General features: G+C 48.2%; 1 protein-coding gene across 2 annotated transcripts in view; it reads right to left on the bottom strand.

The window, feature by feature from the left end:
- Positions 1-1,358: 1,358 nt before the first annotated feature.
- PLPP4 (phospholipid phosphatase 4) overlaps positions 1,359-18,386 on the bottom strand; it is a 115,884-nt gene continuing 98,856 nt past the window's right edge. The window contains exons 6-7 of one of the 2 annotated variants that reach the window (XM_035030358.1): positions 11,610-11,780; positions 1,359-1,756 (exon numbers count right to left, since the gene is read on the bottom strand). In XM_035030358.1, coding sequence (XP_034886249.1) covers positions 1,557-1,756; positions 11,610-11,780 — 371 coding nt within the window. In that variant the 3' untranslated portion in view covers positions 1,359-1,556. Of the gene's footprint in view, positions 1,757-11,152; positions 11,781-18,386 lie in introns of those variants that run through there. The other variant, XM_035030365.1, reaches the window with a different exon arrangement.

The raw sequence follows: 18,386 nt of genomic DNA, 5'->3' as shown, positions 1-18,386 counted from the left end.
TCAGAATATTTAATTTTCTAGTTTTATATGAATTTTAGCTCTGGATTTTAAAATTATGTCTTATAAATGGCTATGATTTAGCTTCTGAAGTATATCACATCTGTTTTCAAAGTTGCTTATGGGTGTTACTGCTTTAATTTTTAGAAATCAAGAGTCTGACTTTGGATGAAAGCCAACTCAAGCCCTCCGTCCCCCCACCCCACAGGGGGAGGGTCTCCCCACAGCTCTGCACTGAGCCCGGTTTGGAAGGACTGCAGCCAGAGAGGGGTGAGCACAGGGGCTCACTTGTAAAAGGTCTTCACAAGGTGGTGTGTGCACTCCAGGGCTGAGCTCCCACAGTGTAGACAGCGGATCAGAAATACCCTGGCCGGTCTCCCTGGCGCCCCCAGCCCAGAGCTACTCAGGCAGACAATTTGTACAGCTGCATGAGTCTTTCTGGAGACTATGACAGCAGCTGCTGCAAGGTGACACAAAATGCCCCCTGCCCTTCACAGCAGGCCCAGGGACCTGGAGAACCACGTGTGTGTCTGCTCAGAACCAAATGGAGGGAAGGCTCACTGCCTTGAAAAGAACAAAGTGGCCAAGGAGCAAGCAGCGTGCTCTGCTCTCAGGCTGACGAGGGCTCTCGACCGGCTGAGCCAGAACAGGGCATTCCTGATTCTGTCCCTGTCCTTTCTACCAGAGCCCTGCTACCACGCTGAAACGCCACCCGCCAGACCGGAGACGGAAGGCGCCACTGTTCGAAGAAGACGACTTCTCGCAGAGTCCTGCAAAACTCAGGTCCTAGAGGGCCAAACTCCTCCCCGGAAGCTGCTGCTTACTTCCAGAGGCCACCCAGCCATTCCCTGGGAAGAACACCGTGCCCCCCCGGCCAGGAGACAACCGCAGAGACCTCCTCTCCATCCTGGCCCTCGGGCTTCTTTGTTTCCAGTGTATTTGGTGAAAGCCTCTGTGTGCTCTCCTTCGTCTCATTTCCTTCTAAATCCAATGACTCAAAAACCCTGGAAATACTAAGGCAGTAGCCTCAAACTTCAGCTCCACTTCAGGGGCATATGCCCTGGTAAGCTGACCTTTCGGAAAGCATCCAAAGCTCAGCACCTGGAATGATCTACGGCCAGAGCTGGCTTTGGACCCGCTCCCCACCCCAGCCTCGGCTGTGACACACCCCACGTCTCTGAAGGACTCTTGCTGCCTTGGACAGCCGACACCAGGTGGGAGGTTTTATTATGTTTTACGACCATGAAAACATAGGACGGTGGCTGTTAACAGTGAACATTGCAGGTAAAGGAACGGACCAAGTTACACCCGCCCTGTCCTTGCGGCTTCCTTCCATATGTCTCTCTGAGATTCTTCCTGCGTCCTTCCTTTGCAAATTCAAGAAAGTTGAGAAGACACATTTAAAGTAGCAGGAATACCACCAGCAAAATGGAAGCAGAAGGAGAACTTTGAGAAACAACGGATGAGAAACACACTACAGAAAACCTCTTCTGCTGTGTTACGATGCCGGGGTGGAAGAGCGTGCCCTGGGCTCAACGTCCATCCTCCTGAGGCCCTAGTCATACAGGGCCTTCGGTGATACCTTCCAGGGGCATGCTGGGCACACTGTCAGCTGTGGGCCGCTCGTCTTTCTTCAGCGACGTCGGGACCCGGAGGCTGACGTAGGGTTTGTGACAAGCTGTGTTGGCCAAAGGAGGATAGTGCTGTCTGTAGCAAATATATGCAAAAATGAGGCCAATGACTCCACCAACAAAAGAATCTAGGCAGAAAGAGCAAAATGGGAGAAGTGTGTTACAACGCATTCAAATGTGGCCAGTTACATTTTCTAGAAAGCACTCTTCTCACCTACTGCAGCGAGTGGTCTGCTTGCTGGACCCCCTTGAGAGACTAAAGGAAAGAGAAACCACGCTGGAGGTATAGATCTTGGTGGCCTCTGCAGATCTTTTCATTTCTGGGACGAAAAGATCCCCTGAACATGTTTCCTTGATTTGCTCTTAAGTCCTTAATATGTACCTGCGCATCGCATGAACTCAGATTTGCATTCTTGAATTCTAAAATCTCTTCTAGAATCTGGAAGAAATCCAGCCATCTCTATAGGATCTAGATACCCTGGTGTGGGGCTGTGATTTCTTGTTCTTCAGCAAGTTCCCGCTGGAGGCCTGCAGTACAGCAGCTGGTGAGCTACTGAAACTCATCGGGTGTGCGGGTCTCTGCCTCGAAAGTCATTTCCCAGGGAAGAAATACACTTTGGAGTCACAAAGTAAAGAAAACATTTTATTGTACACCAGGATTGGCAACTCAACAGATTTCTGCTCTGAGAATCCCAATCCCTCCAACATCTCATCAAGTTGGGGGATAGAGGGGGGCATCTGCAGGCAGAACAGCTCTCTCCACCGGGGGTGGGGGGGCAGCCCCTTGCCCAAGAAGGCATTCAGCTGATGCCCAACAGAGACCCCATGAAAGCAGCCCGCCCCAACAACCCTCATTTTGTATGTGCATGTATATGTGCATGTTGGTGCTTTCAACTGTGTCTATGGATTATTCTTGCCAGGAAGATTCTAGCACAATGGAAAACCTCCCCTAACAAAAGAAATTCAGGACTCTTTTGAAGGTTGCTATCATGCTGAACTGTCAATCTCCAATCTTGTTGGATTCCATATACCTCTTAGAGGCAAATAGCATCATGAATTCCTGAGTGGGGTTGCAAGGCCTAGTTTTTTTTCTTCTTTTTTAAATTTTATTTTATTTAAATTCAATTAATTAACATATAGTGTATTATTAGTTTCAGAGGTAGAGTTCAGGGATTCATCAGGTGCAGATAACACCCAGTGCTCATTCCATCAAGTGCCCTCCTTAATGCCCGTCACCCAGCTACCCCATCCCCCCCCCCACCTCCCCTCCAGCAGCCCTCAGTTTGTTCCTTAGAGTTAAGAGTCTCTTATGGTTTGTCTCCCTCTCTGATTTCACAGGATTTCACTCATACGTGGAATTTAAGAAACAAAACAGGGGATCATAGGGGGAGGGAGGGAAAAATAAGACAAGGCATAATTAACGGGATTAAATCGAGTTCCTTAAAAGGAGAAGATCTTCACATCGCCTGTGGCCCGCAGCCTATAAAAACGTGCCAGGACTCAAGGGTTCAAGGTCGGAGAGTTGCACTGTTGTTTTGTTCTCTAACCCCAGGGAACAGCCCCATGGGGCATGATTTTTTATTAGAGTCTGAAATGATCCATGACATCTGCATTTGAGCCACTGACTTACTGAACAGACCAAAGAGCAAAACCTACAAATAATGTCCTTCAGCTGGCAATTTTCTGGGGTACAGCATCTCATCAGGTGCACTACTGACCACAGGACATCGAATCGTCCTGAGCAAATGTTCTCCAGGCTTACTGATGGGGCAGCATCCGAGGGCGAGGCGAGTCCTGCCCATGCTGTTTTCCACTGAACGGAAAGAGGGGAATGTGGTATCACAGGTCCACCAGCGTCATCAGAAATAACAAGGGCAATGCAAGGTCCAGGCAAGCCACCTTCTCAGCAAAGTCATGTGGGGCTTTATTACAAAGGTGGAGAACAAGATCCAAAAAAATGACTTACTTTATGAGAGAGACAGTCATCAAGTGCCTCAAGTGGGTTATTGTTATTTTGATGAAATCATACTCACATCCTGTCGGGCCTGTGCTGACAGAAGAGCAGGCAGGAGACAGGCAGGCCTTTATTAAGGGAAAAAACGCTTGGGATTGACTTTACCCTAAATATGGCAGCGTGGGACTGGAGGGTTCAAAAGGGGAATAAACGGATCTCGGTGTCCCTGAAGTACAAGATACTGGGGAGTCTCCTCACTCAGCATCAGTGCCATTCCATTCCACCCACGTCTGTGTTCCACACGGGTATCAGGTGCCCAGCAGGACGTCTGGCTCTAGGGCACAAGGCTGAACAAAACAGACCTCACAGTCCTCAGGGGCCAGAAGGACACTAATGACAGCCTTATCAGTGAGCCCCAGCCGTGGTACACGCCACGAAGGGGAAGCGTGGGTCTGAGAGACCACCCAGTGGAGTAGCCTGGGCTACTCCAGTCGGACCAGGCGAGTTTCACGGAGGACGAGCCCCGCCAGGCCAGCCGTGCAGGATAAGCAGGGGTGAGCCAGGGGAAGTGGGAAGTGGAGACAGGGGGGACACCTGCAGTCTTCCAGGCAGAGGAAAGAAGGAAGGGGCTTGGCAAATTTGGGAAGCGGAAGGAAGGACCATCTTTTACCAGAGGGTTGGTGTCTTTATGATTCTATAGGACAGGAGTTGACCATCAGGTAGTCCATGTACCCTCAAGCTCTGTGGAAGCCTCAGCATGGGCCAGAGACCCTGCTGGCTTTCGGGGAGACTGTCTGTGCACACTTCTTCGCCCATACCTACCACTCGGTGCTGACCCCCCTTAACAGCCTTCCTCAACTTCGTTTTCCAGAGCCCAGCAGTTATTACTCAGTAAATGTCTGGTGAACTGAGATGCACTAAAGCATCGACAACACCAACCACAAAAAGCCCTACATTGTGTGATCCCATGTATATGCAGCGCCCAGAATAAGGAAATCCGTGGAGAAAGAAAGAAAGATTAGTGGTTGCCAGGGGCTGGGGTTGGAGTTTCTTTTTGGGGTGAAGAAAATTTCCTGGAATTAGTGATAATGGTTGGCACAACCCTGAATATACTAAAACCCACTGAGTTGTGCACCTTAAAAGGGATGAATTCTAAGTTACGAATTATACCTCAACAAAGTAGGGGGAGGGAAACAACACTAGATGGGCTCCAATGGTAGTAGAAAGAGGGACAGACTTTGAATCAGGCAACCTGAATTTGAATCTTATTTGTAAAATGGGCAGGACCCCCACCCCCTTCTCATGAGGTCAAAGGACAGGAGAGGATCTCACCGGGTCTGGAACACGGAAGTGCAGGTACGTACTGGCCATGCTCACCTGCTGCGGTACAAACCAGCACATCTTCTGGAGATATGCTGTCAAGTCCCCTGGGGGAATACATCCCTCTCTGTCACCATGGCAACATCCAATATCACTGAGCTGGCCTAACTTGGGAACTTGTATCCCTTGGGCTCTATGACCCAGGACTCTACGGTAAAAATCAGCTCTGACAAACTCAACAACCCCACATGATTGTTTCTGTTCCTTTCATTCTACTACTAGTGAAGCTTTCTGTTTTTGTAACTTTGAGTTTCTATGAAAGAACTTCCATAGCACAGAGGATACACGATCTATCTGGTGTACTGGGAGCTGGAAGGGCGGCCGCCATGTCTGTCTTCTTCAACACCACACATCCAGGGGAGAATATGCCTGGGACACAGGCACGAGAGACAAAAGGACTGAATGAATGTTTAAAGTCTAATTTTTTTTGTTCATTTTTAAAGGGAAAGAACTTGCAGAGGAAAGGTTAATTTTAATAACCCTCCCCCCCAAATTTTAATAAAACCAGTGTGAAGAAAAAGATGATACTAGTAAGAAAGAAACATGATTTAGTAAGACTCATTCATTCATTCACTCATTCAACACATTTATTGGGCACTGTTAGGAGTTGAATTGTGTCCCCCCCACCCTGCAAAAAAGATAAGCCTAAGTCCTAACCCCAGTACTTCAGAATTTGGCCTCCTTTGGATACAGAGTCTGTACGGGGGTCATCAAGTTAAAATGAGGTCATGAGGGTGGGCTCTCATCTCATATGACTGGAGACACACCCACAGAGGGACGATGATGTGAAGAAACACAAGGAAAACACTGGAGGCAGAGATTGGAGTGATGGTGCCATAAGCCAAGGAACATCTGGGGCAACTAGAAGCTGGAAGAGGCACAGGAGGATCTTTTCCCTACAGGTGTCAGAGGAAGTGTGGCCCTTCTCACACCTTGATTTCGGACTTCTAGCCTCCAGGACTGTGAGACAATTTCTATTGTTCTAAGCCACTGGGTCTGTGGAACTTTGTTATAGAGTCTGAGGGAACTAACACAAGTACCTACGATGTGCCCTGCCAACAAGAGACGAAAATCCCTGCCCGCATGGAGACTGGACTCTAGTGCAGAGTTCCCCAACTATGAACTGCGCGAACTATTTTGTTCCATATTGTCCATAGCTGTTTCCACATTACTATAGCCAAATCCGGGAGTTGCAACAGAGACTGCACAGCCCCCACAAAGCCCAAGATATTTACTGTCTGACCCTTTACAGAAAAAGTTTGCAGACTTCTGTTCTAGTGGATAAGGACAGACAGTAATCAATACACCATAAACCACTCGGTCCGTTAGACGGTGATGCATGAGTAAGGTGAGAGCGATAGGGAGTGCGGAAGAAGGGCTGCAGTTCCAAGAGTGGTCATCACAAGACATCCTCACCCAGAAGGTAACACTTGAGCCAAAGTTAGGAGGGGGAAGGGAAGGAGGCACACCTACAGAGGGAGTCGGATTCTGGAAATATTTTGAACAGAGAGCCCGCAAGAGAATCCAGAGAAAATGAGAGAAGGTAGAGGAGAGAAGGATGGGAGTGACGTGAAGTCAGCTGGTCATCAATGAGCCTTGTGAGCAGCCAACATCCATCTTCCCTGGGAACTTAGCAAAAGGGGAAGACCAGGGCTAACCTAGAGGCAGAGGGGGCAGAGGGCCTGACTCATGCTCTCTTTGGCCTGGCCCAAAGCGCCGTCCAGTGGGTTCTGAGGGAGGAGGCAGGTGATGGGAGTGCTGCAGACAGCCCCAGCCCTCCTGTGGGGATGCCTAAAGTAGGAAGGCAGAGGTGGGCGGACTCCTAAGTCATCGAGGCTGAGAGGCTCCCAGACCCTGAGCAACGTTCGGCAGCTGATAATGAATGTGAATACAGACCCTGCCACAGAGGGCAGCCGACGGTGGAGGGAAAATGAGTTGAAATCAGTTCACTCCAGACCAAGAATATCCGTGGGAGAATATCAATGTTTCTGTTTTACTCAAGGCTGGTGGGATTCTGGTAGGAACAGTAATATAGTTCCAAGGGCTCCTTTTCAACTCACTTTGCTCAGAAAATCTAGAGACTGCTTCTGACAGCCCAAGGAAACACCTGGTTAACAGAGTGTGTCCCTCAACTCTCTGTGTGTGTGTGTGTGTGTGTGTGTGTGTGTGTGTAGAGGGGCAGGGGTAGCAGCCTCTTCCTGGCTCTTTAGTGTGGCACATGAACCATCAGCAAAGTGTCCCCTGCCCCCAACCACCTCATCTGCAGGGCTGATAATCTCCTGAAGTCTGGTAACTACACAAAAATTCATTTCAAATCACAAACCCTTTCCCAGCCCAGTCAGGGAAACATGGCGAAGGCAGTGGCAGTCCCCTTGAACAGTTCAGCCCAGTCAAATATGGCATCTGTGACTGCCATGGATGCTTTCTAAGCTTGGGTTGCGTGGGAATGAAGGACCGTTTCCTCCCTTGAGATCCATTTTTCTGTTATTACGTTCAGAGGAAGATGCTCTTTCTTAGAGAGAAAACCCACACAAGCACCCAGAGCTGCTTAAAATGACATTATGATTATAGAAACCAGTGTTGGTCGGAAGATTACCTCCAAAGGTGGAGTCACATGAGGAAAGCCTGGATCCAGATATAGGAATTTGAGGACCAGAACGACCTCACGATTATGTCCATTCATATAACAAACAATACATTCCTGCCACTCCCGTAATTCTTCACTGACTAGAAATCATAAACACACAAGTCTATGAGTTGAGGGAGACGTGAGCTCAGTAAGCACATTTTTCTCCACATACGCTTTTCTTAGATGGGAAATTCCACAAGTTTTAACTCTTGAAAACACATGGCTAATCACAAAGGGCAACCTCTTTGTGGGGTGCTGGGCCTGGCAGTTAGCATCACCCATGAAACTCTGTAGCTCTCAGTTGACCTGAAAGCGGGCATGTCACAAAGACATGGAGACTCTCAGCCACATACAGACTCAGGACCCATCTAGCTGGCTTTATTTCTGCAGAAGTCCTGCTAAATATTTCACATGCCCCCTCCTGCCATGGCCTGTGCTCTCCATTTTCTTCACTTAATAAAACAACAGGCTTGTCTGTTTGGAGTGGAGCTAGGAAGGCAGAAAAGACAAGAAGGGTGTTGATAACAGAAAATAACCATGATAATGGAAAGAGGGAGGCATTTGGGATTATGGGCTATTTACTGGATAAGAATATATAATCGAGTAATTGGATGTACTTCTATATTAGACGCAGTTGTGTAAGTCAAAATCGAAATGGAGTCATAAAAATCTCATAATACTAATGTTGTTAACTAAAGTCTATAATGAGAGGGATCTGGGTTTTGCTGAGGCCTATGGGGCTCTGCATGGATTATCATCATGACAGGTGGCGTCTGCCCATGGTCATTGGACAGCTCAGTCTGTGAAGAAAAACAACTTATTTAAATCTCCATCAGGCATCCTGCCTCAAACACCCACCCACACTGTCCATCCCTTCTCTAAGCTGGAAACCTGGGAGGCCTCCCTGACTACTCCCTTAATGAGTGAGTGTTCAAAGAATAAAATGTCCCACTCATTGAACACTGCTGCTTCTTAACATGTAATAAGGGGGGAAAAAGATGGCGCCGAGGTACACCTTAGATCAGGTTTTCTCAGCCTCAGCAGTAGCCATCTGGGGCTGGGTAGGTCTTTGTTGTGAGGGAGGCGCTGTCTTGTACGTTGTAAGAGGTTTAGGAGCATCCCTGGCTTCTCCCCACCAGGTGCCAGGAGCAACCACCAATACCACCAGCCCTCAGTTGTACAAACCAAAAAGGTATGTGCAGATAATGCCAAATGTCCCCTGGAGGTACAGTCACCCCCTGTTGAGACCACTGGCGTAGATAGTGACCGATGGTCTCATAAAAGGGAATTCGGGCAAAATGAGCCAGACTCCTTTCAGGGCCCATTAAAGAGTCCGAGGAGAAGGCGCACTCGTCTCCTGGCTGCTTCTGGGGGTATAAACAGAATAGATGACATGGGTGAACTGGTACTTGGGCCACATCAAAGACCTGTAACACCCCACGTACACTCGGTTTTGCCTGTGGGAGTCTACCACACCTCAAGTCTGGCCCTAAACATCACTGTACATCAAGTCTCTTGCTTTGCTTTCCTATCACCCCACAGAGCATTCATATTCTCCCTCTACTGCTCCCAGTTCCTTCCTCTGCCCGCTGGATGAGACGGGGCTGGAGCCCCCTTGGCGGCAGGCCTTCAGTGCCCCAGCTGCGTCATGCGTCCGCCACATCCATAAAGCTTGGGACTGTGACTCTTCATCCTTTCGTGATGTGCCAGCCACAGCAAGGTAATGAGTAAAAAATCAATCAGGGCCAAAAGTATTTAAGAAAGGCCAATCTCATGTCTGAGGGTTTCAGGACGAGATCACTACACAAAGGCTCCTCCGGCCTTCCAAGATAAAGCAACACTCTACTCAAATATGAAACCCTTCATCATTTCTCAAATCCCAAGTGACTGAATAAAAGTGCAAACCAGGGACTCACAGCTAAAAAACAGACCATGTTCCAAAAACATGTCTGCCTCTAAATCAGTTGTTTGGGAAACACAACCCATCCTTCTCTAGAAACAATGCACGAAGCAACAACAATACCAGTTTGCATTTGTGTAATATGTTTTCATTTACAAAGTACATTCAGATCCATTATTCCATTTAGTCTATAAAACAGCATGTGAAATATTGGGGGATTATTGTTCCCAAGTTCAGAAGAAGAAACTACAGCTCACAAGGGATAAATGACAAGCAGTCCATAAAACACCAGCCAGCTTGTAATATTCTTCATGGGGAAATGCCCTCCTCATCTGGGTGATAATGATTCTGCTGGAAAATAGTCCCGGGTGCGGTGGGTATGCCTTGGTCCTCTGGCTCAGCAGCTCTGCCCCTGCTTCCCTCCCGTGATGGAGCTTTGTGTTATCTAGAACTTCATCCAAGTCATTGATAAAAGTAGATCACAAGGGAGGGCACAGGGCTCAGCATTATGGCTTCTAGTGACCGCCCCCATTAGGAGGACCTCAAGACCCTGATCAGCACCTGACGCACCCACCTGTCCAGACCATGCATCAGTCTCTCTTTCCCCTGAACCCCTGGCTCTAAGCTCAAAGCTCCTGCTAGAAAGGAGTTCATAAAGCCCAGAGCATGAGCTCCAAGAGGCTGGTGGGTGGAGCTGAGGCCAGGGAAGGAGCAGGAGAAGCTGGAGAAGTACGAGGAGGAGCAGGAGGCGCCAGAAAAGGTGGGGAGAATATGTCCCCAGCTAGGAGCACCCCTCACCTCTGGCCTCATCTGCTACGTCACTACCACTGGAATAAACATCTGGGAAGAGGTGAGAAGTGTGCAGGATCACAAGGCAGCTGGCTTCGGAGACAGAAAAGGGGGGAGGAGGGGAACTGCATGGGGGCAGCAAGAAACAGGCAAGCGAGAGGAGGGGCAGGCCACGGGCTGATCGTGGAAAGCCATTCGGATCCCAGGAAAACTGGATTTGGGCACATGTAATTCAGTCTGTTTGCTTAAAGTTGACACACTGGAGCTCTTCCCTAAAGCTGCTCAGACTTCATCAGAAATAACCGACTTGGGGCGCCTGGGTGGCTCAGATGGTTAAGCGTCTGCCTTCGGCTCAGGTCATGATCCCGGGGTCCTGGGATCGAGTCCCGCATCAGGCTCTCTGCTCCTTGGGAGCCTGGTTCTCCCTCTGCCTCTCTCTCTCTCTGTCTCTCATGAATAAATAAATAAAATCTTTAAAAAAAAAAATTATTCAACTTAAAAAAAAAAAAAAAAAGAAATAACCGACTTGCCTGTTAATGCAGACTCCTGGCCACCACTCCAGACCCACCCCCAGAGCTGGCCTCCTATCTCAGGGTGGCCTGGTCAAGGTGATCTGAGGATCGCCCTGTGCGAAACATGGCCCTACATCCTGTGCTCCTGGAGGGCTCATGTCCCATGGGCATCACTTCTGTCTCTCCTCCCTGTTTGCTGGGGCAGGTGCTGTTTGACGTTCAGGCAGGCCGGGACCGCAGCTTATCTGCCGGAGGACATGGCGTGGCGTAGTGTTATTCCAGTCCCTCATTTGTTGTGTGCTATTTTCACTTTTCTCAGATACTCCAGGAGTCATACATACAGGTAAGCCTCACAACAGCCTCCCAGCAGCAGCTCAGAAGAACGCTGCTGGCATTGATCCCTGGGCTGCCCCTGTCCTTTGGAAGCGCATCTGTGGTGAGAAATATGTCCTTGTGTGATGGATGGGAGATGTGCAAGCAGCCAAACACCACTTGGCACCAAGTCTGAAGACTGAGGCAAGTGATCTAGCAGGGAAATCACAGTTGGGTCTGAGGCCAAGGGTCTGCCTTCCTGCCGGGACCTGAGCACAGAGGAGGAGGAGGGGCTTCAGTTCTACCCCCAGTAAGGGCAGTATGGGGGTCAGAGCTCACACGAACAGGCTTGTTTTCTTTAAAACGATATCTGCTGTTATTTCAGCCTACTCTGGTGTGAAGGTGGGCACCGGGTTCTCCCTGAACAGGCACCTTTCTATACCCATCGCTGCAGGAGAGTGTCAGACTACCGTGAGGACTAGGCAGGCCCTGGGCCGGGACTCACCTTGCCAGTGGTGCTTGTAGTCACACATACGGGACAGGGCAATCATCATGGCGCAGTAAAGGGGCAAGATGGCGGCACAGAGCCGCCAACTCTTCCCCCGCCCGCTCTCAGTGAAGCAGTGCAGCTTGCCCGCCAAGTAGAACGTCGTGAAGCCGAGGCCAGAAAAGGCAACTGCCAAAGAGAAACAGAAGGTGTTACGCTAGCAGGTGGTGAGTGGCAGGGACACAGCACATCCTGGGCATCCTGTCTACCATCTCGCACACCCCAGGGCCAAGGCATTTGGGCACCAGGCACCGTCTAGGCAAGAATGACCTTCCAGGCTGTGTGTGATCAAAATGTATTCTATTTCCTTCCCTCCTTCCTTCCTTCCTTCCATCCGTCCTTCCTTCCTTCCTTCTGTCCATCTGTCCTTCCTTCCTTCCTTCCCTCCCTCCCTCCCTCCCTCCCTCCTTCCTTCCTTCCTTTCTTCCTTCATTCCACAATGATTAATGGGTATCTACTGTATGCTACATGGTCATTGCTCTAGGTGGAGAATAACAAAGTGCCTCCGATGCGGTCTCTGTGACAAGGGGCTCAAGGTCCGGTTGAAAGAGACATAGCCATGTGTAGAGAGGATTTTAATATAATGTGTTGGGTTCTATAAGAAAAAAGTGTGTACAGAACATAAGACTGTGATGACTGCTGAGATGTGAAGAGTGAGGGAAAGAAGAGATTCGGGGCTTGGGGGCGCTCAGTAAGATGGGTCCAGCACAACTATGGAGGAATGAGTTTGATGGAGAGGTTGGCAGTGACAGATGCCTTGTTTTCTCCTAAAAATCATGGTTCTTGATCTTTAGAATTGCAGAGACAACTCATGACTATGTTAAATCCATTGTCGAAAGTGTGGAGGTTGGGTGCAGCATATGTAATTCCCAGACTTCTCACACGGTCAAGTTTAAACACAGCTGGAACTCAGTGAGATTCAAAGCAGATCTTCTGTGGGTTTAGAATGGTCTGCAACCCTGGCTACCCATCGAGTGGGAAGGTGAAAACCTGAAAAACCTAGGAAGCTTTACAAAACCCTGGTAGCCAGGTCTCACTGCCGTACATTCTGTTGGTGCTGGTCTACTGGTCTGGAGCGTGTGTGTGTGTGAGTGTGAGTGTGTATATGGACAGTATATGTGTGTGCGCATATGTACACGCGTGTGCTCGCCGAGTGATTCTAACACCAGCCGGGACTGAGCTTCCGACACTCGTTGAAGCTACAGCCCCTGCCTTCTCTAGACACCAGCCTAACCAAAGCCTTCCTCTTGGTGAGAAAGTACTCCTGAGGGGCAGACTCCTTGGTAACCCGCCCACACAGAGGCTTGGTAACACCGGTCTTGCAAATACTCCGGAGGCCAGTCCACTGGCGACTTGGAGAGACTGCCTCAGCCCACCCAGCAGCCTCAGCATCCCTGAGTTAGTTACAGATGCAGAAAGTCAGGCCTGCCCGGACCTGCTGAGTTAGACTCTGCATCTTGCAAGGTCCACGAGAGACATGTGTATACTCTCCACTCTGAGGGCCTGGCCTAAAACACAATCATCCTCTTTCTATATATATATATATATATGATATATCACCCTCTTCACCTTAGGGAAATAATCCAAAAACATGGAGAGCTCTAGAAGATATTCTGGTCGAGTTATTTATAATCATAGAACAATGCAAGATGATGAATGCAGAGGCACAGAGTAGCAAACTGTGATATTTCCATTCAGGGGACTACGACGCACCCATGAAAATCACAGTGCTCACATAGCGCTACGGACAATCCTCACAGTACCATGTTAAGGGAAAAAAGCAGGACCTCAAATTGTAGGTTCAAGATAATCATGGCTATAGCACATAAAAATGAATAAACTGCAGCTTTATCAAATTATCTCTGATAATGTGTCTTTCTTTTTAGATAGAGACAGAGAGAGCAAGTAGGGGTGGGGAGGGACAAGGGGGAGGGAGAGAGAATCTTCAGCAGGCTCCACGCCCAGAGTGGAGTCTGACGCGGGGTTGGATCCCACGACACTGAGATCCTGACCGGAGCCTAAATCAAGAGTCAGATGCTTGGGGCAGCTGGGTGGCTCAGCCGTTAAGCGTCTGCCTTTGGCTCAGGTCACGATCCCAGTGTCCTGGGATCGAGTCCCACATCGGGCTCCCTGCTCGGCGGGAAGCCTTTTTCTCCCTCTCCCACTCCTGCTGCTTGTGTTCCTGCTCTCGCTATCTCTGTCTCTGTCAAATAAATAAAATCTTTAAAAAAAAAAAAAAAAAAAAGAGATGCTTAACCGACAGAGCCACCCAGGTGCCCCAATAATGTGTCTTCTTAAAAGAGATCCCCCAGGTACAAACATAAACTTATGCCAAAGTAGAAAGCTTTCAACAACCAAGTTAAAGAAGGTAAGAGGGTGGTTTTTTCCCCCCCCTTTTTAAACAGAAGATTAAATCAGGTTTATCTCAGGAATAAAAATGAAGCACTTAAACATTTTTGAATAATGATTAGCACTTAAATAAACAGCAAAGCTGTGCCAATACATATTAAATATTCTGTTTAAAAGAAGAATATGTAAGGAGCTTCATTGTTCAGGGCTGTTCTACATTTTTGCTATGATGGAAGGTTTTTAAGTGATTTACAGGCATTTGAAAGTGGCCCCATTTGGCCACCATCCTAGCAAGCACAATGGGTTCTTAATTTCGTGTCCTTACCCACGTTGCTCTGCGTCTTCTATTCATTTACACCCTCCCCTGAGGTAGCAGAATGGGAGGGGGAGGCTGGACAGTTGGCTCTGGTGGGTACTGGCCTCATCCTGAATTCTTATGGAGGAGTAATGGAATTCATTCAAACCAGACAGCTTAGCAAGTCTATCTGGCTAATTATACTGAATGTGGGAGCATAAAAGAACTGTCCTGGGGCTGTGTGGGGTTATGGATGAAAGTCTCCAAGATTTCAATCCGAGAGGCAGCCCTAAGTGTTGCCAAAATGGCATCTCTTGGGAAAAAAAGAACAATAACAAAAAAAGGAAGTCAATGAGTACAGCGTGGATGAGGAGCAGGAATTTGGTCTGTGTCCCCATAAAAAAAATTGGTTCGGACACTTTAACACAGACAAGTCCCAGCTCAAGCAGCCAATGCCACCTGAGCCTCGAGGCACAAGACAGGCAAGGGAAGGGGCCGCTGAAAACTCCAGGGTCAAGACCTGGGGTGGGTAGCTCAAAGCCAGACCCTCAGACTGCACTAGATCACCTCCTCGTCCCACCCCCAGAACTCGAATTTGGCCGGCTTTGGCAGCAGCAACTCATTCTTTGGAGAGCAGGTAAAATGTACTCTCTGTCATGCCCTGGGACCACTGCAGCCCTCCAAAGTGTGGGAACGTCTGTTTCTTTGAAGAGGAGCGGGGAATCAAAAAGGCATTTTGAAAGGCTGGCTTTACCAGTTTAGATCCTGCGGGCATCCAGCAGCAGCTGCCGTTCTGCATATTCTGCTGGGCCTTTGGGCAATGTTTTTAAAGCCGCACATGACAGGCTCCAAATTCATGCCAACCCTTATGCTTGTCACTTTCTCAGTGACATTTATACAGCTGTTGAGCCAGCAGAATGTCCTCTGGCAAAGGGCTTCTGAGGCTCTGCCTTGTGGCCTGGACACCATGGGCACTTTGCATTCCTGCTTTCCCGAATACTGTCCGAATTAGAACTAGGCTCTCCCAAACCGTACTGAATTCATAGGATCCCACATTTTGTTCTTCCACCTCCTCCTGTGAGGCTGGGGATTGGGGACCAGGATGTAATCTCCCGGGAGCTGTCCAGCTCTCAGATGCTGGGGCTCACCAAGGCTCAGATCCCATTCAACTGGGAGAAAAAGAAAGCAGGGAAGTTTTTAAAGAAAGCCTTCCCAAGGCTAGCCAAGCAACACCCTATTCTCTTCTCAAAGAAACGTGCACTGGGGGCCCTGCAGAGCTGAAAAACCTTTTATGCTCATGTGGAACAGGTGAGGCCCTGTTCGTTCTGTCTGCCTCTTCCCTTAGACACAGCCCCCGCTTCCAGCATGATTCAGAAATGGAACTGAGAGCAGAGCAGTCAAGCCAGTGGACATTTCAGAAGATGGAGATCATACAATAGGGGAAGTGTGTTCATACTTTGCTAACATCATGAAAAGCAGAAATATGACTAGAACACTCCCAAGCCAGTAGGCGAGAGGATGCCGAGATTCTCCCTGTCCCTAGGGATCCGAGCTCGTCTATTTGCTCTCCAGAGTTTGAAATACACACAGCTCGCTCACAGTGATCTACGGGGAAGAGCATATGCCCCCTGTTTTCAGAGCCTGTAGCAGGTTTTCTGAGCTAGAAACAGCTGACTGTAAATATTTCTATGTTGATCTGTTTGTGAATAGCAAAGATGTTCCTGGAGCCTGTAAGCTAGGAAGCAGATGAAGGAGAATGATTTTCCCACCCTGTTTCTGGCACTTTCAATGCTCACTTCTGGCACTGTCGTCAATGAGAGGGGATAAGCAAAGCATCACAGTCCAAGCCGCTGGCCCAGGACCTGACACGAGGCACCTCCCCTGTGCGGGGCTCTCTGCCTGCTGGGGATTTTGAAAGGGAATCACTGGTTCTTCTCTCCGGCTTCATAGATGAATTGCCACAGGTTTACAACTCTCTCTTTGCAAAGAAAGTTCTAATTGTGGAGCTAGCTTAGGTGAAATAATGTGGTTTGCTTCCCCACCCACCCACCCCTCATTGACTTTTAAAGCAAGTAGAAAACCTTTGGACCGCAACGATTGCTAGAAATAAGAAAACTGGCATGCACACACACAAAGCTTTCAAAATAAAATGAGAGAATAATCAGGGGGACAGATCCTGCTTTGCGTGTTGTGTTTTTCACTTTTGCTAATTATAATGAATTTCTCCAAACTGATCATTCCAGGCACCAAAAATGGAATTGTACCCTGATGAGGTAATCTGAACAAAGTTTCCATTTTATGATGCTCAAACAGCTAGTATTTTCTTCTCCAAGAGCGAGAAGAGCAATACCAGATGGCTGAATAAATCTTAATACCACAGGGGGTTTTAAGAATGTCAGTGTATCTCTACAAGACCATCCAAAACCAGGACGTGGGAACGAGCATGTCTGGTCAGTACGGGACACTCCTTACAAGGACAGTGCTCCCAGCAGTCAGAGATCTGGGTTCTCATCATGGCTCTGTCATTAACTGAATACATGACCTTGGGCAAGTCACTTTCCCTCTCTGGGCCACAGTTTGTTCTGTAAAATGAGAGACTGAACCACGGGGGCCCCCAAGTCATGCCGACAGGGGTCAGGCAGATAGGGAACAGGAGTGAAGTAAGTGGATATTAGAGGCACCTTTTTGCACAAGCAGAAAACCCTCCTGGTCTATCTCCTATTACTCCACTGTTGCTAGACACTCAGATAAGAAATACTTCGCTTTCTGAAAAAAATCAATGGCTCATTTGTGATGGTAAATGACAACTAACACCTGGCTTCACTATGGGGCAATAACTGGGAGTGGTAAGGACTGGGGAGCACCTGCCTGTTTAAAGATGCAGCTGGTGTCTGCCCTATAGAAATGTGGGCTCTGTGTTCCTGGAAGTTTTGATCTCCTGGCAAACAAAGGAGGGATATCCTGATGTGTGTGGTAAATGTCTCCATTTTAACATATTAACAACTCATCCAAAATTAATACAGTGCAGACCAAACGAACCTCACCTGTGGGCCAACAGGGCTGGATCTGCGGACTGCCAATTTGACAGGTCACCTGACCCCTGTTTTCCAGTGCTGACTGGTTAAATCACCCTCTATGCCTGAGCTGAAAATTACACAAGTCAAATTTGTCCCTGCTCTCCACACTAGAGCAAAGAAGCACTTGAGCTTGGGGTGATTTTGTTTAAACCAACCGCAACAGCAAATTAAGTGACATAGGAGATTTGGGGACTAAGAAATCCATTCAACAGCAGGGACTACAGACAGTCCCTGACTTACAAGGGTGCTACTTTTTTTTTTTTTTTTTTTACTTTATAATGATGTGAAAGCAACATGCATTCAGTAGAAACCGTACTTTGATTTCTGAATTTTGTCCTTTTCCCATGGATGTGACATGCGATATGACCCTTTGTCGTGATGCTCAGAGGTACCAGACGCAGCATAGGGTCAGTCCTGCGATCCCCAGGGCAAACAACCGACACGCTTATAGCCGTTCTGTTCTTCACTTTCAGTACAGTGTTCAATAAGTCCCAAGAGAATTCAACACTTGATTATAAAATAAGCTTTGTGTTAGATGATTTTGCCCAGCTGTAGACTAATGTCAGTGTTATGAGCAGTTCAAAGGGGGACCAGGCTAAGCTATGAAGGGCAGTAGATTAGGTGTGTTAAATGCATTTTCAACTTATGATATTTTCAACTTACCATGGGTTTGTCAGGCTATAACCCCATCATAAGTTGAGGAAAATCTGCACTGTGTGCTGTTGGAGAGTGTGGGCTTTCGAGGCAAACCCGTGTGGTCTCAGCTCTGCCACTTAACTCCCATATAAGCTCGCCTCTTGGGGTCTCAGTTTCCTTATTTGTGCAATAGGGTTAGTAGCACTTGCCTTACAAAGTTATCTCACAAATCAGTCAATGAGGAATTGTAAAATGCTTAGCGTAGTGCTTGGTGCCAAGTGATCACTTGTCTAACCCAAAGCCTTGGTTCTGTGAAGTTCCATTCTGCAAGAGGAGCCTTCACAAAGTCTACTCTTGCAATCTGCAGCTCTTTAGTTA

The sequence above is a fragment of the Mirounga leonina genome, unplaced genomic scaffold, assembly GCF_011800145.1.
Source record: "Mirounga leonina isolate KUSES-001 unplaced genomic scaffold, KU_Mleo_1.0 Mir_114, whole genome shotgun sequence".
NCBI lineage: Eukaryota > Metazoa > Chordata > Mammalia > Carnivora > Phocidae > Mirounga > Mirounga leonina.
This window is presented reverse-complemented; position numbering and strand designations above follow the sequence as displayed.